The sequence below is a fragment of the Panulirus ornatus genome, chromosome 53, assembly GCF_036320965.1.
Source record: "Panulirus ornatus isolate Po-2019 chromosome 53, ASM3632096v1, whole genome shotgun sequence".
Classification (NCBI taxonomy): domain Eukaryota; kingdom Metazoa; phylum Arthropoda; class Malacostraca; order Decapoda; family Palinuridae; genus Panulirus; species Panulirus ornatus.
In genome coordinates this window covers 992370-1018447 of record NC_092276.1, presented here as the reverse complement: position 1 = coordinate 1018447, position 26078 = coordinate 992370, and the positions used below count along the sequence as shown (strand labels likewise).

The window sequence follows — 26078 nt, the reverse complement described above, 5'->3', positions numbered from 1 at the left end:
ATTTTCCATGAAGATTATTGGGCTGATATGTTTGTCACTACAGCCTGTTTATTGAATTTGCAAACTTTTACACAATTCTAATTGTTGATTATACTTGCCTAGGAATTTCAGTAATGATGAATATTTCATTGTATCAGACCACCACTCCTGCGGTGGTTCATTTGTACATTTTGAATGTTCAAAGATATCCTAGTTTTATATAGAACATTCCTGTGACACATCTGATGCCACTAAAAGGACACAATAGGTAAGGCAGTCTTCACTTTTGGTCAGTGAAGAAGCTTCTTGGACCAAAATCGTATGGTACCAAACAGGAAATGATGCAGATGCACTGGCAACAGGACAGTCTTTTAAAAAAGAGGTATAAGTGTATAAAGATACATTGAATTATTCAAGAGGATTTCAAGTGTTTGTGTTCAGCAATTTACTGTCACTTTTACTACATCACCAGTCTGCTCAGTGGATGATACAAAGGCAGAACTGCAGCACATTATCGACTAATCAGTATGATACTCTGGATTCTTCTTTTGAACAGCTTCATTATTTACTATCCCTTGTATTATCAACATGTGGTGCAGTTGCCATGACTTCTGCAACACCTTTCTGCATTTTTTAATTTGGGAAAGGATATTTGGAGGGGTTTTGGCCAGCATATTGTTACTTCTATTTCTTCTCAACAATTATATACTAACACTTGTGATACAATACATAATCCAAAAATATTCAATATATATATGAAATATGAACATATGAATTTGTTTCTTTTTAGTTTGATATATGCTTCATCTTATATTTATTTGATTTTTATTTTTATTGGTCATTACAGAAGGATAGATAATGCTGTAAAACACTACCACTACCATAACATCCATTTTAAACATAATTCTGTTTATGGAGCGCCTTGTGGTTATCTCATGTAAACAATGTCCAAACTAGCTACTCACAGCATATTTAGGACTTTGGCATCCTAATTTATCTTTTGGAATACTATGTTTTTAGTAGCATGGTATCTTAAAAACTTTTTAAGGTAATTTTAGGAAGAGGATCAGGAAGTGTGGCCATCATCTTTTTTTACTTGTGCTTGCTGCTGTATTTTAAGGCACATGTTCTGTCAAGTACTCATTTTCCAGTATACAGTAGTTTTGATAGAGAGAGAATTCATACTGCTTTGTAATATTTGTGAGATGTAGACACTGAACTATAATTACTGTTCGCCTTACTTGACATTATGTTTTAGATCAACAGAGATAAGATTAGCAGTGCTAATGGTGAGGTGTTGGTTGTATAAATGTTGGTAGGTTCTGATTGCATAAGGCCTGGGATTGGTATTTTGGTGGTTGGTTGACATTTTACTTAAAGTTTCAAGGTTCTAGTGTCTGGTGGGGCCTCATATAGTTACGATGAGGCTAACTGTCTCCCAGGCTTAAGTACATTACCTTGTTAAATATGTGTCTTAAGTAAAGATTATGCTGTGATAAGACTATTATGAATGCTCATTTCACATGGTTATATCTAATATACTGTCTACCCATTATCTCACATTACTTCTCACACCTAACAGCAAAGCATTTATGTATGGTCCAGTTTTATTCTTTATTATCTGTACTTGACTGATTTATATTTGTTTCTGTGGTTGTGGTGTCCAGGCGGAGTCCACCCCCTGCTTGCATACAGTAGAGGTGCTATAATGTCTGGCAAGCAGGTGGCAGTGGGCATCTTACAGGCAAGGAAGCAGGATAATGATAAGGGAATCTGAAGCTACTGACCACACAGCCCACACCTACAGGCTGACCACTACACAACTTCCCAGGACCATTCAATACTTACTAAAAAAAAAAAAAAAAATAGAAACTACTTTTGAGAATTGCAAATTTAAGCCTATTTTTTTCTTGTAAATACAGAATACAGTATTTCTTATATATCTAGCATTCATACTTAAACAGCAGTCTGCTGATTTGCTCAGTTTTACCCACATAAGATCTTGCCATATTTTGTAATAACTTTGAATGAAACCTTATGTTGCATTTCAGAAAAAACTATTTATTTACAGTTTTATACCTAGTCATTGCACTGAATTCTGCTCTCTTTATCATTTACATTGTAACTTTCAGTATTATTTTGTAAAACTCTAGATTTCATGATTAAAGAATTAAGGAATATAGAAACTACCCCACACATTTTCATACTCTCGGATCACAAGAAACAGCTTCTAACAGTTATAATACATATTTGAAAGCTAACATCATCGAGCCATTCATGAGGCTTGACATTGCTTCTTAAGCAGGTGGGTTTTGTATTAGCTTCTAATATTTGCTTTTGCATTAACTACACTCTGATATGTAGCCTGGCTATTGAGTATGTTGCACAGTTGAGCACTATGCATGTCATATGTGGTTACAAACTTGTTCCATGATCTTTTATTGAATTGCTGTCTCCATATATACCCACAGGGAAAAACCCTATATCCATTCATTATTTATTATGCAGCTTAATCATCACATCATAACATTAATGCAACACTTCTTAATTTGATTTTAATTCAGAATATTAGAATAAACATTCAACTTTGATACCTGTTACATTTCTTTCTGCTTTGGTTTCATATTTCTCACTGACAAATGAAGCCCTATGAGTTTTAAGAGAGCACTTGGTTGGTGAAGGGTTAAAACAGTGTTACTCCCCCCAAAAATTAGTGTATTCACAAGGATTCACCTTCGACTATCATAAATCACATGAGGCTGGCTGATCACATTGTCTTGGTTACCACAGTAACTCAACCATGCCTGTGACCTCATGGTATGGTGGTGAAGTAGCATGAAGCAGCAAGCCAGCTTTCATGATTCACTTGCTTTGTCTATTACATCACATCAGTATCCTTTTTCATTCAGTCTTGGTCTCCAAGACTCAAACCATAAGTACTCTACAGTTTATTGAAATATATTCCTGGAAACACTGCTACAGTCAGTTGTCACAGAATAGCTGCAACTGGAGACTTTGTTTTGGTGTGGTTAGCTGTACCAGTAACCTCAGTGCTTTCTGTGTTTTTGCTTATTCATTTGTACTATACTTTTTTTTCTTTTTTGATGTATATTTATGTGAAAAATTCACTAGAATGTAAAGGCAGTTCTTGGGTTGGTCAAGAAGAATATTGCAGGATAATAGAAAGTACAAGGAGGAAAGGTAGACTGCAAAAGAGGTGAATACACATAGTGAGAGAATTAAATAGGGCAAGGGATATTTTAGGTGAAGATAATAGATTAATGATAGGGGATTAGATAAATTGGAAACATTGTGTGTTAGAAGGTGGTATAATGGAAATTCTTGTTTCTCATAACAAAACAACTTCGAGTGTAAAGTGAAAAGTAAGCATTTTCAAAAGAAAGGAAGTCCATGTTTCATTTTGTTACACAAGATAAGGGTTGCTGATGTATGTGAGTGGTGTTGCAGAGGCTGTATATACCTGATCTATGCTAGGAAATTAGGATGGAGTAATCTGATAGACAAATAGATAGATAGTTTTTGGTATTCTCAATTCTATTTGAAGGATATCATAGTGGAGGTCTTAGGTACATGCCTGTGCTTTGACAGCTATACATAAGGCAAGGGGTGATACCAAACTGTGTTTAAAATTAAGATAACATTTGAGGTAATTCTACCATTAGGGAGGTTACTGCTTACTGGGCAGCTCCTTGCCTGAACTAGTGTTTCAATAATATACAGATGTACCAAGTTGGAGGATGTCTGTCATGATGGAGTCCATGCGCCATCCTATAATGTTGTCCCTTTATGAAACCTCATGCTGGCATCATTTTCTTCAGTACAGAGAACCCAAGTGATTGCTGGAGTCATGACCATCTCAACCTTGTATTGATGGCAGGGAGGGCAAAAACAGACCTTCTAGGTGATTGCTGGAGTCATGACCATCTCAACCTTGTATTGTTGGCAGGGAGGGCAAAAACAGACCTTCTAGGTCCCATGTTTTGACAAGTGTGCTAGTGATACATTATTGGAACTAGGGCAGATGGTACCTACCCTGAGGGGTCCTTTGTGATACCTTATGGGACTGTTTCTTTATGGATGCTCAACAAGACTGATTGTTTTTAATGTATGGATCTTTAGTTTTTGTAGATTACTGATTAACCTATGCCTGTTGAAATCATCTCATAACCCTTTGCCATTGGTAAGAGAAACAGGAGACCCCAAGACTTTAGATCCTATACCTTGATGGCCTTGAAACAGGATTTTCACAAAGCTTTGATTTTGTCATATGTGGAGCTCTAGATAGAAGGGTCTTGGCCATTCTAGAAACACCTTTCTTAGATATTAAATCTTTTTAGATCTAGTTGGCCTCCCATGTGTGGATATTGGTCGTTTCCATCTTCAGGAGAGGGTGATATGAAACTGGGGCTCACTCGTTCTTGAGGATAAGGTTTTATGTATTGTCCTTAATGCTTTCCCATCTTCCTTTATGTGTGTGTGCTCCCAGAGGCTTCAAAGGCTTTATCCATAGGTGTGAAGTATATGTTTCATCATAAACAGAGCTCTCTGAGCATTCTATTTAATTTTCTTTCCCTTTCATTTTTTAAGAAAAAAGTTCTTGATTCCTGACAGAGGCCTGAGACACAGACATCATTAAATGATTGCAGTGACAGGCTGCTTCATGTAACATTGCATGCTGTGACATCATAAGCTCAAGAGGTTTCTATATGGCTGTTAAATCTGTGAATGATCATCTGATGGGCTTATCTCATATATGCTGGTCAAAGGAAGTGAATCCTCATGGATACACCTCATTTTGGAGGTAAAACTTTAAATCCCCTCTTCCAAGTAAGTGTTTTCTTTCAAATGTACATAGGACTCTGCTTATGGTAGAGAAGTGGTTTTTCATCCTTCATTTTGATATCCAGTTTAGAATATCTTCTGCAGTGTACTGAAAACAAATTTTTAACGATAGCATTCTCTCATTTTTTAGATAGTTTAGTGATGATACTGATGGTAGTTATATGGCAGACATTTTTAATTCTTATTTATGCTGCAAATACTGTGTAGTGTATTCATGGTTTTGAATGTATGTATATTAGTATTTGGAAATTTGACTAGACTGTTGATAATTTACATCAAGTTATCAGTATACTTTAACTTAGGTGTCTCAGCATGTGAAGCATACTCTGGTCACTGCACATCTCTTCATTCCATTTGGAGCTTTTACTTAAGAATTTAACAAAATAGCTCTTGTTATTGAACAAATGTAGTATTTGCCTTCAGATTGCTTTGGAAATGTCAAATTTACAATGAGGTAAGCATTTGCTCGCTTGGAACTGAAAATAACATAGCAACTAACACCTACAAAAGGCAAATTATATTAATCAAATATGTTTGTGGCGTGTATCTTTATCAGTCTGTATCTAATATGCATTTTTGTTCCTTATAGCAGGATGGTTCATTTGGGACCTCCCTCACATGTTATCTTGATACATAATCCTGGAATTTTGTCTATCAGAACTTGTATGTCACGTATGTACTTTATTATTCCCTTCTGCCCTACCTTCATTTTCTTTCTTAATACCAGTCACCTCATTTACACATATTTCATTTCCTCTTCCGATATCCATTCCTTTTCTATATGTAATTACTAGATTTTTTGGTAACCATTCATTCCATGATACTTTTTATGGATTTTTTTCCTTATTCCTCCCCTTTTTATGTTTCCTTACTCTACATAATTTGCAGTACACTAGATTTTAATAGTTAAAAGACCCATGTTCCATCAGCATAAAATACCATTGGTTTACCACACCCCTTAGCAAATATTTTCTTGTTTGATTCCCTTTTTCTTTAAGTGATAGAACATGCCTAACACTTTATGTCATATCAACACTTTTGTCATTACATCCATTTAGTTATATTGGACATATGTGGTGTCAGAATTTTTTTTCTAAGTTGGCGCAACAATTTATTGATGTGACATTAAGAGAGTAGACGCTTGTATGCCTCTTACATCACAGCATGGGCTGAGCTAGCCACCAGTCCCCAGTGGCCTACAGTGGTCCCAGGAATAATGCTCAACTTTTGCTCTGTAAATTATGTAATAATATATTTTTTTACTTATTCTTTTACATATGAACAAATCATTATGATGTTATATAACTCATGAAATAATAGTTGTTTAGATATTCATAGCAGTGAAAGAGAATACGTGTGGTAGAGATGGTACAGGCGGTGAGCATGGGAACCTATTAGTTAGTGAGCTGAGGAACTTGTTTTTCAAAATATATTCAATAAGTGGTATGGTACATGATATTTTCTTTGTACACAATTCATTGCAGTAGATTATGTAACTCATGAACTAATATTATAAATATTCACAATGCAGTAAAGAAAATATATGATAAAGATGGAACAGCTAGTGAGCATTGGTATAAATGGAATACCTAGCTAGTGCAGAAGCTTACTGTCCAACATGTTCCCCATAAGTTAATTGTTTAATGATTTTTTCCTTAAACTTACTATCTCTCCTTTGCTCTCATATTGGTTACATCCATACTCATTTAGACACCTTGAGCCTGAGCCATTGAGGAGGATGAGCACTTCTGCTTGGCAACTTCTTCAGTCCCATCTTTTAGAAATTTGAATACAAGAAGAGGGTAGGGGTTTCCAGTCCCCTACTTCTGCCCCCTTTAGTCACTTTCTTTGACACAGAGGGAATACGGAGGTAGAATTCTTTCTCCCTACCTTATCTAATTACACATACATGCTATTGTACGGTATAGTAAGAACCCATTTACTGACTAGTCTTAAAGAGGAGGAATGCTTGTGAGCTACCTGCCCTGTCCCAGACTTGAGCATGGATCTGTGAGATTTTGTTTGGTTGTGTATTTTTGTTTTCATGATATTTTTTGAGTAGGGCTAAGTGTTGCAATACTAGATACCAAATCCTGCCATATGGGAAATTATTTGCTTGGGAAAAAAATGTACTGTGCTGGGACAAGAATAAGAATATACCTCAAATCCTATATTGTTAGTAGGAGCTAAGGAATGAAGAGGGATCTTGTAAAATGCTGTACATTCTGATCTGTAAATTTAGGTAAATTAATCCTATTAAGTGTTGATTGAATCTACTCTTTACAGAAATGTACTGCCTTTCTTGAATAATGGTTATAGAAACTTCTTTTTCATTGCCAGGTGACAGCTTTAGATAAAGAGAAAAACAGCCTTTATCGAGAAGGAGACTTAAAGGATGTCTCCAGCCTAACCAGTCCGCCCTGCAGTCCAAGACTGACTCTCTTCACAAACAGTAATCAGGTCTTTTAAAGGTCTCCTAAATCCAGCCTTCAATGGTGCTCTTCATTGGCTGTAACATTATGTCATGTCCATCATCATTCATCTATTTGATACATCATTATTCCTGTACAAAAGTTCATTGATACCCAGTTACATAGTATATATTGTTTATCTTCATTATGTAAGCAGGTCTTTAATAATTTTATATGGAACAGACTGTGTCCATTTTAATGTTATGATTTTACATGACTCCTCTGAAACAACAGAAGCAAAAAAACTTTTCATCATCAAGGCAACATGTATCATTCCATGAAACATTATTCTGACCTTAGTAATTTGCAAATGTGTTTGGGAAGCTTGACAATAACTGCTATATTTTCTATTGTCAATGTCAGTGTTTGTGTATATGTGTGTGTTTTTGTATATGTATATGTATATATAAACTACTGGTGCTCATGCGCCCATGTCCACTCATGGCCACGCATGTGCAGGCACAACTTCAAATATCCATAGTTTTATAACCTTTGACAATCGGACCCATGTTCAGAGAGCATTTTGGACTGGAAATGATCTTAAAAATAAACCCATATGGTACTGACATAAGAGCCGTGGAACACCATATTAATGATTACCTGATGACTTCTTTCTGAGAGAGAATCCTGGTTTTACCCAGAATACTTTTCTAGGGCTCCTGCAGCCCAAGACTGCACTCCAAGTGGTTGGGAAATGAGGATATCTTTTGGAAGTTCTTTGAAGAGACTACCTCTAGTGATACAAACTTACCAAAGGTGACTTTCTGAACAATGAAAGGGACTCCTGGGGCAGGAAGAATATATATATTTCATTTTTATACTTGATCGCTGTTTCCTGCATCACCAAGGTAGCGCCAGGAAATAGATGAAGAACAAACCAGCCACTCATATACACATATATATACATATAAACATATACACATATACATACACATACATATATACACATATACATATTCAAACTTGCTTGCCTTCATCCATTCCCGGCACCACCTCTTCCCACAGGAAACCATCAGCACTCCCTGCTTCAGCGAAGTAGCACCCTACAGGAAAACAGACGATAAAGGACACATTCGTTCACACTGTCTCTAGCTATCATGTGTAATGCACCAAAACCACAGCTCCTTATCACATCCATGCCCCATAGACCTTTCCATGGTTTACCCCAGACATATATGTATTGGGATCAGGGGGCTGGAAATCCTTCCCTCCAGTTTTTACTTTTCCATAAGAAGGAATAGAGAAGGGGGCCAAGTGAGGATTTCCCCTCTAAGGCTCATTCATCTGTTCTAGATGCTACCTCGCTAACATGGGAAATGGTGAACATGTATGAAAAAAGAGAGTAAGTGAGCTTCGAAAGGAGACTTGTGTGATGAAGTACCAGGAGAGATTGAGTGTAGAATGGCAAAAGGTGAGAGCAAATGACATGAGGGAGTGCGTGAGGAATGGAATGTACTTAGGGAAACAGTGATGGCTTGCACAAAAAAAATACTTAGAAAAACCGATGGATTTGTATGTAGCATTTATGGAGCTGGAGAAGGCATATGATAGCATTGATAGAGATACTTTGTGGAAAGTTTTAAAGAGTATATGGTGTGGGAGGTAAGTTGCTTGAAGCAGTGAAAAGATATTACCAAGGATGTAAAGCATGTGTATGAGTAAGAAGAGAGGAGTTTGATTGGTTTCCAGTGAATGTTGGTTTGTGGCAGGAATGTGTGATGTCCCTATGGTTGTTTATGGACGGGGTGGTTAGGGAGGTAAATGCAAGAGTTTTGGAGAGAGGGGCAGGTGGAAGTGGAAGTTGGTCACTGGGTGGGGTAGGGGTCAAAGGTTCTGGGAGCAATGAAAATGTGTGGAAAGAGAGACCATTATCTCAGAGAGCAAAAATGGGCATGTTTGAAGGAATAGTATTTCCAACAATGTTAAATGGTTGCAAGGCATGGAAGGAGGGTGGATGTGTTGGAAATGAAATATTTGAGGACAGTATGTGGTGTGAGGTTGTATCATTAGAAATGAAGCCTCATCAAAGAAGTTCTCACTTCAAAGGAGTCTACATTTCCCATTTCTTGAAATTCTAATAATAATAATAATAATAATGATGATGATGATGATAATGAACATTTTATTGAATTTAAGTAGTTATTTGACTGAAAATACACAGTTGAGATATTACTGAGCTGCGAGATCATAATGGTAACTAGTTACGTAATCATAAAAGAGCTTAAGATCAAGGTAATGCTGGATATAACACAGCCTTTAGCTGCTAGAGCCTTTAAAAAGGTCCTGGGTAGCACAAGGACTCTTTCATTGAAATTGGTCATACAGTAATAATGAAATAAATAAATTTATATATATATATATATATATATATATATATATATATATATATATATATTTTTCTCTCTCTCTTTTTTTCTCATACTATTCGCTATTTCCCGCGATAGCGAGGTAGCGTTAAGAACAGAGGACTGGGCCTTTGAGGGAATATCCTCACCTGGACCTCTTCTCTGTTCCTTCTTTTGGAAAAAAAAAAAAAAAAAAAAAAAAAAAAAAAAAAAAAAAAAAAAAAAACGAGAGGGGAGGATTTCCAGCCCCCCGCTCCCTTCCCTTTTAGTCGCCTTCTACGACACGCAGGGAATACGTGGGAGGTATTCTTTCTCCCCTATCCCCAGGGGATAGACTATCCGCCATTTCCCGCATTAGCGAGGTAGCGTTAAGAACAGAGGACTGGGCCTTTGTGGAATATCCTCACCTGGCCCCCCTCTGTTCCTTCTTTTGGAAAAAAAAAAAAAAAAAAAAAAAAAAAAGAGAGAGGGGAGGATTTCCAGCCTCCCGCTCCCTTCCCTTTTAGTCGCCTTCTACGACACGCAGGGAATACGTGGGAAGTATTCTTCATCCCCTATCCCCAGGGATATATATATATATATATATATATATATATATATATATATATATATATATTTTTTTTTTTTTTTTTTTTTTTATACTTTGTCGCTGTCTCCCGCGTTTGCGAGGTAGCGCGAGGAAACAGACGAAAGAAATGGCCCAACCCCCATACACACGTACATACACACGTCCACACACGCAAATATACATACCTACACAGCTTTCCATGGTTTACCCCAGACGCTTCACATGCCTTGATTCAATCCACTGACAGCACGTCAACCCCGGTATACCACATCGCTCCAATTCACTCTATTCCTTGCCCTCCTTTCACCCTCCTGCATGTTCAGGCCCCGATCACACAAAATCTTTTTCACTCCATCTTTCCACCTCCAATTTGGTCTCCCTCTTCTCCTCGTTCCCTCCACCTCCGACACATATATCCTCTTGGTCAATCTTTCCTCACTCATTCTCTCCATGTGCCCAAACCATTTCAAAACACCCTCTTCTGCTCTCTCAACCACGCTCTTTTTATTTCCACACATCTCTCTTACCCTTACGTTACTTACTCGATCAAACCACCTCACACCACACATTGTCCTCAAACATCTCATTTCCAGCACATCCATCCTCCTGCGCACAACTCTATCCATAGCCCACGCCTCGCAACCATACAACATTGTTGGAACCACTATTCCTTCAAACATACCCATTTTTGCTTTCCGAGATAATGTTCTCGACTTCCACACATTTTTCAAGGCTCCCAAAATTTTCGCCCCCTCCCCCACCCTATGATCCACTTCCGCTTCCATGGTTCCATCCGCTGACAGATCCACTCCCAGATATCTAAAACACTTCACTTCCTCCAGTTTTTCTCCATTCAAACTCACCTCCCAATTGACTTGACCCTCAACCCTACTGTACCTAATAACCTTGCTCTTATTCACATTTACTCTTAACTTTCTTCTTCCACACACTTTACCAAACTCAGTCACCAGCTTCTGCAGTTTCTCACATGAATCAGCCACCAGCGCTGTATCATCAGCGAACAACAACTGACTCACTTCCCAAGCTCTCTCATCCCCAACAGACTTCATACTTGCCCCTCTTTCCAGGACTCTTGCATTTACCTCCCTAACAACCCCATCCATAAACAAATTAAACAACCATGGAGACATCACACACCCCTGCCGCAAACCTACATTCACTGAGAACCAATCACTTTCCTCTCTTCCTACACGTACACATGCCTTACATCCTCGATAAAAACTTTTCACTGCTTCTAACAACTTGCCTCCCACACCATATATTCTTAATACCTTCCACAGAGCATCTCTATCAACTCTATCATATGCCTTCTCCAGATCCATAAATGCTACATATAAATCCATTTGCTTTTCTAAGTATTTCTCACATACATTCTTCAAAGCAAACACCTGATCCACACATCCTCTACCACTATATATATATATATATATATATATATATATATATATATATATGAGTGTGTTAGCGGTTTTGATGCACGAGACCGGGTTATAGTGATGGGTGATTTGAATGCAAAGGTGAGTAATGTGGCAGTTGAGGGAATAATTGGTATGCATGGGGTGTTCAGTGTTGTAAATGGAAATGGTGAAGAGCTTGTAGATTTATGTGCTGAAAAAGGACTGATGATTGGGAATACCTGGTTTAAAAAGCGAGATATACATAAGTATACTTATGTAAGTAGGAGAGATGGCCAGAGAGCGTTATTGGATTACGTGTTAATTGACAGGCGTGCGAAAGAGAGACTTTTGGATGTTAATGTGCTGAGAGGTGCAACTGGAGGGATGTCTGATCATTATCTTGTGGAGGCTAAGGTGAAGATTAGTATGGGTTTTCAGAAAAGAGGAGTGAATGTTGGGGTGAAGAAGGTGGTGAGAGTAAGTGAGCTTGGGAAGGAGACCTGTGTGGGGAAGTACCAGGAGAGACTGTGTACAGAATGGAAAAAGGTGAGAACAATGGAAGTAAAGGGAGTGGGGGAGGAATGGGATGTATTTAGGGAATCAGTGATGGATTGCGCAAAAGATGCTTGTGGCATGAGAAGAGTGGGAGGTGGGCTGTTTAGAAAGGGTAGTGAGTGGTGGGATGAAGAAGTAAGAGTATTAGTGAAAGAGAAGAGAGAGGCATTTGGACGATTTTTGCAGGGAAAAAATGCAATTGAGTGGGAGAAGTATAAAAGAAAGAGACAGGAGGTCAAGAGAAAGGTGCAAGAGGTGAAAAAAAGGGCAAATGAGAGTTGGGGTGAGAGACTATCAGTAAATTTTAGGGAAAATAAAAAGATGTTCTGGAAGGAGGTAAATAGGGTGCGTAAGACAAGGGAGCAAATGGGAACTTCAGTGAAGGGCGTAAATGGGGAGGTGATAACAAGTAGCGGTGATGTGAGAAGGAGATGGAATGAGTATTTTGAAGGTTTGTTGAATGTGTCTGATGACAGAGTGGCAGATATAGGGTGTTTTGGTCGAGGTGGTGTGCAAAGTGAGAGGGTTAGGGAAAATGATTTGGTAAACAGAGAAGAGGTAGTAAAAGCTTTGCGGAAGATGAAAGCCGGCAAGGCAGCAGGTTTGGATGGTATTGCAGTGGAATTTATTAAGAAAGGGGGTGACTGTATTGTTGACTGGTTGGTAAGGTTATTTAATGTATGTATGACTCATGGTGAGGTGCCTGAGGATTGGCGGAATGCGTGCATAGTGCCATTGTACAAAGGCAAAGGGGATAAGAGTGAGTGCTCAAATTACAGAGGTATAAGTTTGTTGAGTATTCCTGGTAAATTATATGGGAGGGTATTGATTGAGAGGGTGAATGCATGTACAGAGCATCAGATTGGGGAAGAGCAGTGTGGTTTCAGAAGTGGTAGAGGATGTGTGGATCAGGTGTTTGCTTTGAAGAATGTATGTGAGAAATACTTAGAAAAGCAAATGGATTTGTATGTAGCATTTATGGATCTGGAGAAGGCATATGATAGAGTTGATAGAGATGCTCTGTGGAAGGTATTAAGAATATATGGTGTGGGAGGCAAGTTGTTAGAAGCAGTGAAAAGTTTTTATCGAGGATGTAAGGCATGTGTACGTGTAGGAAGAGAGGAAAGTGATTGGTTCTCAGTGAATGTAGGTTTGCGGCAGGGGTGTGTGATGTCTCCATGGTTGTTTAATTTGTTTATGGATGGGGTTGTAAGGGAGGTAAATGCAAGAGTCCTGGAAAGAGGGGCAAGTATGAAGTCTGTTGGGGATGAGAGAGCTTGGGAAGTGAGTCAGTTGTTGTTCGCTGATGATACAGCGCTGGTGGCTGATTCATGTGAGAAACTGCAGAAGCTGGTGACTGAGTTTGGTAAAGTGTGTGGAAGAAGAAAGTTGAGAGTAAATGTGAATAAGAGCAAGGTTATTAGGTACAGTAGGGGTGAGGGTCAAGTCAATTGGGAGGTGAGTTTGAATGGAGAAAAACTGGAGGAAGTGAAGTGTTTTAGATATCTGGGAGTGGATCTGTCAGCGGATGGAACCATGGAAGCGGAAGTGGATCATAGGGTGGGGGAGGGGGCGAAAATTTTGGGAGCCTTGAAAAATGTGTGGAAGTCAAGAACACTATCTCGGAAAGCAAAAATGGGTATGTTTGAGGGAATAGTGGTTCCAACAATGTTGTATGGTTGCGAGGCGTGGGCTATGGATAGAGATGTGCGCAGGAGGATGGATGTGCTGGAAATGAGATGTTTGAGGACAATGTGTGGTGTGAGGTGGTTTGATCGAGTAAGTAACGTAAGGGTAAGAGAGATGTGTGGAAATAAAAAGAGCGTGGTTGAGAGAGCAGAAGAGGGTGTTTTGAAATGGTTTGGGCACATGGAGAGAATGAGTGAGGAGAGATTGACCAAGAGGATATATGTGTCGGAGGTGGAGGGAACGAGGAGAAGAGGGAGACCAAATTGGAGGTGGAAAGATGGAGTGAAAAAGATTTTGTGTGATCGGGGCCTGAACATGCAGGAGGGTGAAAGGAGGGCAAGAAATAGAGTGAATTGGAGTCATGTGGTATACAGGGGTTGACGTGCTGTCAGTGGATTGAAGCAAGGCATGTGAAGCGTCTGGGGTAAACCATGGAAAGCTGTGTAGGTATGTATATTTGCGTGTGTGGACGTGTGTATGTACATGTGTATGGGGGGGGGGGTTGGGCCATTTCTTTCGTCTGTTTCCTTGCGCTACCTCGCAAACGCGGGAGACAGCGACAAAGTATAAAAAAAAAAAAAAAAAAAAAAAAAAAAAAAAAAAAAAAAATATATATATATATATATATATATATATATATATATATATATATATATATGAAATCACAGTCCTCAGACAAACATAAATCACACCACATCACCCATCACTACAAACATTGTTTTCCCATATCCTAAGACCCTTCATGCTCACGATTTAACTACAATGAGAAACACCAAGCACTTACTACTCGATTGCCTTGCACTCTGCACATAGATGCACACACACACACTGGTGACCATGGCTAGCTTCCTGAGTTCTGAAGGGTCTTCTGGGGCAGGAAGTGGCATATATATATATATATATATATATATATATATATATATATATATATATATATATATATATATATATATATTGGAAAGGATCACAATTTTGCATGTGATCAAGATATTCCTATGAGTCCACGGGGAAAATGTTTCATTTTCCCCATGGACTCAAAGGAATATATATATATATATATATATATATATATATATATATATATATATATATATATATATATATATATATATATGAATGGTAGCACCAGTTAGCCATATTCCAGATTCTCTCTCTGAATGACATTTCCTCTTTCATTCATTTCCCCAGCCTCAGACTTATTTTCTTTTGCACTAAGTACACTGTAATACCAAGCAAATTGCTCATAATCATGTGTTACACTCTTGTATGAAATCAAAAATGTCTTTATTTACTGATCTTGTATCAGCTACTGTACCCTTAAGATTTAGATATTAAAATTTAATATGAAACTCAAAAGTCAGTCATTGCCCAGATATTTTGATATCAGATCATGAAGAAGGAAAATGTGTTGCTATAATGCCATATTTCAGTTATACATGTGCTTTAATTCCCCAGCAGCACATATGCATCACAGTGTATACATACTCTGTATATGTGACTTTCAAGGATGGCTATATATATATATATATATATATATATATATATATATATATATATATATATATATATAGGGGATAGGGGATAAAGAATACTTCCCACGTATTCCCTGCGTGTCGTAGAAGGCGACTAAAAGGGGAGGGAGCGGGGGGCTGGAAATCCTCCCCTCTCGTATTTTTTTTAATTTTCCAAAAGAAGGAACAGAGAACGAGGCCAGGTGAGGATATTCCCTCAGAGGCCCAGTCCTCTGTTCTTAACGCTACCTTGCTAACGCGGGAAATGGCGAATAGTATGAAAGAAAGATATATATATATATATATATATATATATATATATATATATATATATATATATATATATATATATATATATATATGTGAATATATAAATGTGAATAAGAGCAAGGTTATTAGGTACAGTAGGGTTGAGGGTCAAGTCAGTTGGGAGGTAAGTTTGAATGGAGAAAAACTGGAGGAAGTAAAGTGTTTTAGATATCTGGGAGTGGATCTGGCAGCGGATGGAACCATGGAAGCGGAAGTGGATCATAGGGTGGGGGAGGGGGCGAAAATCCTGGGAGCCTTGAAGAATGTGTGGAAGTCGAGAACATTATCTCGGAAAGCAAAAATGGGTATGTTTGAAGGAATAGTGGTTCCAACAATGTTGTATGGTTGCGAGGCGTGGGCTATGGATAGAGTTGTGTGCAGGAGGATGGATGTGCTGGAAATGAGATGTTTGAGGACAATGTGTGGTGTGAGGTGGTTTGATCGAGTAAGTAACGTAAGGGTAAGAGAGATGTGTGGAAATAAAAAGAGCATGGTTGAGAGAGCAAAAGAGGGTGTTTTGAAATGGTTTGGGCACATGGAGAGAATGAGTGAGGAAAGATTGACCAAGAGGATATATATATGTGTCGGAGGTGGAGGGAACGAGGAGAAGTGGGAGACCAAATTGGAGGTGGAAAGATGGAGTGAAAAAGATTTTTTGTGATCGGGGCCTGAACATGCAGGAGGGTGAAAGGAGGGCAAGGAATAGAGTGAATTGGATCGATGTGGTATACCGGGGGTTGACGTGCTGTCAGTGGATTGAATCAGGGCATGTGAAGCGTCTGGGGTAAACCATGGAAAGCTGTGTAGGTATGTATATTTGCGTGTGTGGACGTATGTATATACATGTGTATGGGGGTGGGTTGGGCCATTTCTTTCGTCTGTTTCCTTGCGCTACCTCGCAAACACGGGAGACAGCGACAAAGCAAAAAAAAAAAAATATATATATATATCTTTCTTTCATACTATTCGCCATTTCCCGTGTTAGCGAGGTGGCGTTAACAACAGAGGACTGGGCCTTTGAGGGAATATCCTCACCTGGCCCCCTTCTCTGTCCCTTCTTTTGGAAAATTAAAAAAAACCGAGAGGGGAGGACTTCCAGCCCCCCTATATATATATATATATATATATATATATATATATATATATATATATATATATATATATTCTCACTTGGCCAAGTGAGGATATTACCTCTAAGGCTCAGTCCTCTGTTCTTAACACTACCTCGCTAATGCGGTAAATGGCGAATATGTATGATGTATCCACATCCAGGCCCCACAGACCTTTCCATGGTTTACCCCAAACTTTTCACATGCCCTGGATCAGCCCACTGACAGCACGTCGACCTCGGTGTACCACATCATTCCAATTCACTCTATTTCTTGCATGCCTCCCACCCTCCTGTATGTTCAGGTCCCAATCGCTAAAAATCTTTTTCACTCCAGCCTTCCACCTCCAATTTCGTCTCCCACTTCTTGTTCCCTCCACCTCTGACACATATATCCTCTTTGTCAATCTTTCCTCACTCATTCTCTCCATATGTCCAAGCCACTTCAACACACCAACTGCTCTCTCAACCACACTCTTTTTATTTCCACACATTTCCCTTACCATTTCATTATTTACTCAATCAAACCACCTAACACAACCTATTGTCCTCAAATATTTCATTTCCAACACATCCACCCTCCTCTGTACAACCCTATCTATAGCCCATGCCTTGCAACCATATAACGTTGTTGGAACTACTATTCCTTCAAACATACCCATTTTTGCTCTCCGAGACAACATTGTCCTTTCACACATTCTTCATCGCTCCCAGAACCTTCGCCCCCTCCCCCATCTGGTGACTCACTTCAGCTTCATGTAGTTCCATTTGCTGCTAAGTCCATTCCCAGATATCTAAAACACTTCACTTCCGATTTTTCTCCATTCAAACTTACATCCCAAATAAACTGTCCCTGAACACTAATGCACCTAATAACCTTGCTCTTATTCACATTAATTCTAAACTTTCTCCTTTCACACACTTTTACAAATGCAGTCACCACCTTCTGCAGTGTCTCACTCGAATCAGCTACTAGAGCTGTATCATCAGCGAACAACAATAATTATATGTGTTGTGAGTTGAGATACCAAACCCAAGCATCATGTTTTGCTTATAGGAGGTTTAAATTAACCCTATGTGGTTTATCTGCAAAAAGTTATTTATCAACATTTCCTGATGAAGAGATGATGTATTTGATATTTTTGCAACCAATAAAGCTTTACAAACAATGTGGTATCTGTGTTTATATTTTTATGGATAAGATTCCCAAGGAAAATGCATTTGATAAGAGCGAATGATAAAATTCCTTTCCAAATAGTTCCATTAATTATGATTACATAATTACTTGGCTCAAGGATATACATATATTAAATGAACTAAATGTGTTGAGATATCCAACCCATGGATCATACTTTCCCTAATAAGAGGCTGATTTAAATAACCCTTTAAAAATATTCATCAATATTTCCTCATGTACATATGTATCTGAAAAATTTTAAAGCCAATAAAGTTTTACAGAGTGTGGCATTTGTTTGTATTCATACACATATGACTCCTCAGGGAAAGTTAATCGGGGATGCAAGTCTGAATGAAGAAAAATTGGAGGAAGTGAAGTGTTTTAGATATCTGGGAGTGGAACCATGAAAGTGGAGGCGAGTCATAGGGTGCAGAAGGGGAACTAAGGTTCTGGAAACAATGAAGAAGGCATGGAAGGAGAGACCATTATCTCGGAGCAAAAATAGGTATGTTTGAAGGAATAGTAGTTCCACAATGTTATGTGGTTGCGAGGCATGGACTAAAGATAGGGTTCTGAGGAGGAGGGTGGATGTGTTGGAAATGAAATGTTTGAGGACAATATGTTGTGTGAAGTGGTATGATAGAGTAAGTAAAGAAAAAGTAAAAAGAAAAATAAGAGAGATGTGTGGAAATAAATAGACAGTGTGTTGAAATGGTTTGGACATATGGAGAGAATGAGTGAGGAAAGATTGACAAAGAGGATGTATGTGTCAGAGGTGGAGGGAACAAGGAGAAGCGGGAGACCAAATTGGAAGGATGGAGTGAAAAAGATTTTGAGTGATCAGGGCCTGAACACACAGGAGGGTGAAAGGCATGCAAGGAACAGTGAAGTGGAATAAAAGGTCTGGGAGCATGGATGTGGATAGGGAGCTATGATTTCGGTGCATTACACATGACAGCTAGAGACTGATTGTGAACAAATGTGGCCATTTTTGTCTATTTTCCTGGTGCCACCTTGCTGAATCAGGGGGTAGAGATGCTGTTTCCTGTGGGGCGGGGTAGAGCCAGGAATGGATGAAGGCAAGCAAGTATGAATATGTACATATGTATTCCTATGAGACCACGGGTAAATGAAACACAGCTACCCTTCGAACACATATTTTTCACTTCTGGTATGGGATGAACCCCCATTCTTTCAGTAGAATAAGGGAATGGAAAAAATGAAAGGGAATAAAGGATACTTCGATTATTTTTACGGTTGCAGAGGAAAGTAATTCATCCTGAAAGCAAATACGGAAAATACGTATTAAACTCCCCAAGTCAAGTGCAACAAGATGTGACTCACCCCTTCAGTGTGCCATATTTAGAGGTTTGTTACTGAGTATTTTCTAAGCTCTACTATTTCAGTGCAATATTGTTTGTAGCAGCACTTTTCAATGTTAATGCTAGTGTGAATATGATATTCATGAATTTTTTGAATGAAAAGTTCCATGTAAACTAAACTGAGGTTTGCTAACTCTCGTACGCCCCTTCCTGTCTAGATGAAGTTTCGCCAGCCTTCACATGACAACGGAACATAGTAGTGACATCATTTTGGGAAATTCCGCTGCTTCTGGTTAGATGTGATGCTTATGGTAATTGATGCATATGTATGTGTCTATAATGTATGCTGAGGTAATGAGGCGAGTACGTGGCAGCAGTGCGATTTGCAAGTTTTACTCTTATGTTGACTGTTTGAAAGCTTATCTTTAAGTATGATGTATTTACTTTTATGTTCATACACACACACACACACACACACACAAACAAACACGAGTGACTATGAATCAGCACAGGCCAGCTGTGGGAAGGACCCACACTGGTTCGAGATCTGAGTACGGCAGTCGTCCCCTAACCAACCCAGGTGTTCATCCTCCCCTCGAGGTTAGTCCATAAATGGGTACTTGGCTTGAGCTGGGAACTGGACAGACTCCAATGTTGGTCTGATATATGGATGTTGAAATGCAATGCAACTAGGTGCAAGGTAATGAGGTTCTATAATTTGAAATAAGGACACCAGCGGCCACCCTGGCTCCGGCGGGGGTACACCTCATAGAATGACCCAGGTAGTCGGAAGGTTTGCTCTGAGAGAATTAGTTCGATCAAGCTTGCTGAATGGCGTGGATATCTATACATGGAATAATGGAATATGATCTCGTTTCAATCTGACCAGTTTTTTGGACTCAGAGTGATGACGAATAAGAGCAGCATAGAGATTTATACTACAAAGTTACGAGGTGAAACTTGTGGACTTTAGCAAGACGGGTCCTTTAAGTTCTAGCTCTACAAACTTACATATCCCATAGGTCTTATGGGATATATATATATATATATATATATATATATATATATATATATATATATATATATATATATATATATAAATATATATATATATATATATATATATATATATATATATATATATATATATATATATATATATATATATATATATGTATATGGTTTCGGTGTATTATTACATGACAGCTAAAGACTGAGTGTGAACGAATGGGGCCTTTGTTGTCTTTTCCTAGCGCTACCTCGCACACATGAGGGGGGAGGGGGTTGTTATTCCATGTGTGGCGAGGTGGCGATGGGAATGAATAATGGCAGATAGTATGAATTATGTACATGTGTATATATGTATATGTCTGTGTGTGTATATCTATACGTATACATTGAGATGTATAGGTATGTATATTTGCGTGTATGTGGGTGGGTTGGGCCATTCTTTCGTCAGTTTCCTTGCGCTACCTCGCTAACGCGGGAGACGGCGACAAAGCAAAATAAAAAAATAATATAATATATATATATTTTTTTTCATACTATTCGCCATTTCCCGCGTTAGCAAGGTAGCGTTAAGAACAGTGGACTGGACCTTTAAGGGAACATCCTCACCTGGCCCCCTTCTCTGTTCCTGCTTTTGGAAATTAAAAAAAAAACTGAGAGGGGAGGATTTCCAGCCCCCCGCTCCCTTCCCTTTTAGTCGCCTTCTACGACACGCAGGGAATATGTGGGAAGTATTCTTTCTCCCCTATCCCCAGGGAAAAAAAAATATGTATATATATATATATATATATATATATATATATATATATATATATATATATATATATATATATACATATATATATGGTTGCAGAGCTAAAACTTAAAGGAGCCTGAGGCTTTATCTGACACCGTGGGTAACCTCACCAGTCAATGAGATTTTGTGGGTGATCAAATTGGCTTAGCTTCAGCTCGAAACAATTATTGTTGTTCCACGTCTGATTGAGAGATGACTACAGAGTTCGAGACTGAAAATTAGAGCTTGAATTTTAAATCTTAAGTGCAACAGCTTTCAAGATTTCGTGAAGTGTAATGGAAATGGGTTTTATAGTTGTTAATATTCAGAATCAAATGTTGGTGATGTACGCTTTATGGCGGAATTTGTCAAATGCCAGATAGCTGACATAAATCCACTACTGAGCTTTGGTGATTTCAGATTTAGACAACTTTACTCGCATTGAGCAGTCTTGGGCAGGTTTCTAATCTGGCCCTCACTCAAACATATCTGAGTTTGAGTAAATGACTGTCTGGAAAATCCTTGAAGGCCAAGTAATCAAAGGCGGAAGGCCTGGCAGACTGGCCTCTTGGCAAATAACCAAATTCACACATGCAATGACCTTCTCAGAAGACGTTTGCCGATATGACGGCTTGGCCTTTCACATCATTCTCAAATGCGTGGTCAAATGTCACATCACCATAATTTTGAACTCGTTCAGCCTCCACAAACTTTCCTTTTTGTACACGAAACTGAAATATTACCCACCATAAGCCACATGTTGCAACTCACGTTGGTGGTGGCAAGAACTTACGTCCGGCAGCGATGCGCGGGTGGGGGCTCCCCTGCGGCCCCTCCCAAACCCCCCCAAAAAACGAGGTTTTTATAACATAAATAATGATGGACACTCCATTACTTACAAATAAAAGTTGCAAGAATATGGTAATACTTGTAAGTGTATACTTGTGAGATGTATACATGTAACTCCCATGTTCTCACGTATTTGTTTAATCTTGTTTCCACGGTAATCTGTACAGCATTTGTCAAAGGTTGATATAGTTGCATTAAACTACTGACAGAGAAATACTTAATGCCAAAAGTTGAAGTGCGTTCAAAGAACTTGGACTCCTGTAACTCTGTGAATAGCTAGATCAGTATAATGCTCATATTTAGGCTATCCTCTCCTTGTTCTTTCGCTTCACTCTTATCCTGTAGCATTCATTCATCTCGCCTGTTCTTAGAGATTATTTGAATTCACTTCTAAGTCGATTCACATTTCTAACTTGTGAATCTTTATGATACCTTTCTTGTGATCACTGGTTGATTTTCTTGTGATCACGTTCGTTGATTTGATCGCTATTCCTGTAAGAAATTGCTTCATTCATCGTTTATTACGAGCACTTGTAGTCAGATACGTAAAAAGGAAAAAAAATAAAAGGCTTAAACAAACAAATGTATCGTGGGTTAAGTTTTCGCCACGAAATAGGAAAATTTTTCTGCTCGGCTTCGCAGAAGTCTGGACATTACTGCGTCCTGCGTCGTCACAAGCAAAAAGGTTCGTTCGACTCGGTGTGAAGCAGTGAACATGGTTTATGAAACTGGTGAGCATTTTCCATTGCCACAGGAACATACAATGGGTAAAACAGGATGACCTGTGTTCTGCCAAATATCTAATCTGTTTCCTTCCACGCACACAATCAGTCTCGGTAATCAAGCATATTGATTAGATATCCCTGATAAGCAGTATATATATAAGGAGAATACACCGCCTCGGCACATTATCAATTGCTTACATGACTTTTTTTTAGAGAAACTTAATTGATATCATGGCTCTGAAAAATGTTTGAATCTTGAGATGAGCTTCTATTGTTGTGCTATATATTGTGGCATCCTGTAAAGCGACTTGACAATAGACTACGGTATACTGCTTGACGAGGTGCAGTGAAAAAGATTGGTGAAAATGAGAAGCTTGGTACTAATTAGTAAATTCTCCATGAGATATTCGTTTTAAGGAGTGCCTAGTTTATCATAAGTGTCCAAGAAAGGCCAACAAAAAGTGTGTCTAGATGAAAGATGATCAACACTGGGATGAAAAGAGGAGACGACATCCTAAAATTAGCAAAATTTTGAAGTGTAAAAATACCTGTTGTCGGATAAGCATTTAAGAAACAAACTGATTACCAACTGTGTGAAAATTTCTATGAAGTGGAAAACTGTTGAATGAAGGAAGAGAAAAATTATAGTGCACAAAGAGTAAATGGTGTTTCAGTATTTTCTATTATAATGAAGGAGTCTGGAAATAGTTCCATTTAAATCTTCCTTTCCATACTATACAAATAGGCAATACCACACACACACATGTTAAACATGAGTGTAAATTTAATTTTTCATACGCATAGACAGGTCATTACACAAATAGATCTACGAATAATTTTGACATGTATTTCGAAGAGCACTTTCAGACAGTGAACGGTGAAGCACTTTATGAAGCATTTATGGTGGACACCAACGAGCCTTGTGAAGCAAGGCCTTGACAAGTGCGTTGCACCACGTTAACTCCACCCATTCAGTAGACTGTACGGTACGTGTACTAGTAACACATACTTTTTGATAACTGTGTTCTTACAGGTTGTGTAGATACGGTAGGTACTTGAATTACTGAGTGTTCGATTATATATATATATATATATATATATATATATATATATATATATATATATATATATATATATATAGTGGTGCATAGATCTATTTGTTGACAAGGGTCTTCACACTGGTGAGAAACGTCACAAGATATGCTATACCACTATTATAGTTATAGTTACCACTTGCATATCTCGTCAGTAAGATGAACGTCTGAGTAATATGCGTTATCTCGCAATTAGATTTATTTTATAACCAGAAGTGAAATAAGATGGCTATACCACATTTCGCTTCCATATCTCATAACTATTTGGCTGTAGTTATTTTACTGATAGGTGGTCTTTATTGGGGGTCTTTATTATTGGGTCAAAATTTATTTGCTTATTAGGATATTTTATCCCGTATTTCATCTAATTATTAGAGTTGCTGACTTATTCTCTGGAAGAAAATTATTGGTCTAGTTTGTTTCCTTAGCACCATAACTAATTTTGTTCTATGATACTGTAGAGTTTAGAGAATACAATGAGGTATGCAGAGTATATTTGGAACTTTTATGATGTTGAACGCTGTTAGATGAAATGTTAGTAGTATATGAGGAACTTATGGTGCTGATGAGGGTAGAATTTGTCATTATACTTGGAAAAATCAACATTACCCATGAAAACCTCACTCAACCTCCCTAGCAATCAAGATTTAATCTAAGGTTTCATAATGTAGTCGATATATATTGATAACGCCTCTGATTGAACACTAGAAAAGTGGTTGGTTGTTAGCAAACATTTAACACAGAAAGCAATCATTTGATCCTCATGAATATACTGATTTATCATTTATTGACTAGGTAAGGCTTTGTGAGGTTCTGTTGGTATATTCCTGTTGTGATATATATATTTACTATTTACAATTACATTTTATCTCATATTCCCAGATATGCATAACCTGTGATTTAATTCATTCAATGAGATATGATGCTTTAAATCATGCACTACAACTATTGTATCCTGTAACAACTACACAGGCATTACAGAGTACAATCACCCTATACTCAAAGGTGGTAGTGATGCAAAGCTAAAGGGTAAATTGCCAAGAACTCTTTTTCAAAATTGTCAAGATATGTATGAAAGTCAGTTCTTAATTGCAGAGATGAAATTTGATTTGCACTAAGTGGACTAGGATCACCATTTTGAATTTAGGGAAAAAATGTTGGGTATCATCAGTTAAATCAGTCATCCATACTCAACCCTAATTTAACCTAGAATTGGTGCAAATGAAAATATAGTATCCAGCAAAATGGTGCAAGGAAAAATATGGTATTTGGCAGAATAAGATTTCACATCACTTGTGCTGATAAGTTTACAAAATAACCAGTATGTTTTGCAATCAGTATAAAGACAAAAGCTTATGGTTCAGGATCACATCTTTAGGTAGGAAGCTTTAGGTACACATGTTCTTTTATTACTTTGAGTGATGTGATGATGAATGATGATGAAAATTGCATCATAGGAATAAACCTGTAGTTGATTTTGGTAATTGTTTAATTTAGGTTTGCATTATTATTATCTGTGAATGGTTTGCATTATTATTATCTGTGAATACTGAGTGACCTTGTTTTGCTGCATTAGTGTAGTGTTTAGAGAACAGAATAAAAGTTGCAGGGCATTATTTGGACATTTGTATTTTATTGAACAATATAAAGTAAGGCAACAAGTGTTTTATTACATTTATTATTGTATTATACTTGATCGCTGTTTCTTGCATCAGTGAGGTAGCGCCCGGAAACAGGCGAAGAATGGCCCATCCTCTCATATGCACATATATATGGATAAACGCCCATATATGCACATATACATGGAATTTCAACCTTGTTTGACAAGTTTGTAATGGCAACCATAAGTAAATAATTTTTCATTTTACGTAAGAGATAAGGTAAATATGAGCTTGCTGGGAAGTTTCATTAGATTTTTACAGGTTTTGCTGAATTTTGACAAATGATTCGCCAACTTTACTTTTTTTAACCGCACATTTTCAGTGATATTCATATCCCTTACTACTATGGCTTATTCATTGATATATTGGTAACACATAGGTTGAAAATTGATAACTGACTGTTTTCCTTGTGTTAAAGGTGAATCAAAGTGATTTTTTGTCTGAAATGTTATAATTCTTGTCACTTCAGAACAGATATCTCACTCAGGATAGTGATGATAAAGAGGACCTAGATAGGACATAAGTTGGGGATAGTTAATGTGAGTGCTTCTTCATTAGCTCAAACCAAGAAAAAGATTATTGTGGTAGTGATTGTGGTAACATCTTTTTTAGTTCAACACAAGAAGAAAATGGTTGAGGTAGTTTTCATTT

At 37.9% G+C, this 26078-nt stretch overlaps 2 protein-coding genes across 6 annotated transcripts in view; both read left to right on the top strand.

The window, feature by feature from the left end:
- The window catches only part of LOC139765152 (serine/threonine-protein kinase DCLK1), a 116926-nt gene extending 109139 nt beyond the window's left edge, over window positions 1-7787 (top strand). For 3 of the 4 annotated variants that reach the window (XM_071692350.1, XM_071692349.1, XM_071692348.1), the window contains one exon: window positions 7183-7787. In XM_071692350.1, the coding sequence (XP_071548451.1) occupies window positions 7183-7311 (129 nt within the window). In that variant the 3' untranslated portion in view covers window positions 7312-7787. Of the gene's footprint in view, window positions 1-1646; window positions 2285-7182 lie in introns of all 4 variants that reach the window. The other variant, XR_011716589.1, reaches the window with a different exon arrangement.
- Window positions 7788-22620: 14833 nt separating this feature from the next.
- LOC139765151 (uncharacterized) overlaps window positions 22621-26078 on the top strand; it is a 40140-nt gene continuing 36682 nt past the window's right edge. Inside the window, exon 1 of one of the 2 annotated variants that reach the window (XM_071692346.1) lies at window positions 22621-23658. The gene's annotated coding sequence lies outside the window, so the exon portion shown is untranslated. Of the gene's footprint in view, window positions 23720-26078 lie in introns of both variants that reach the window. The other variant, XM_071692345.1, reaches the window with a different exon arrangement.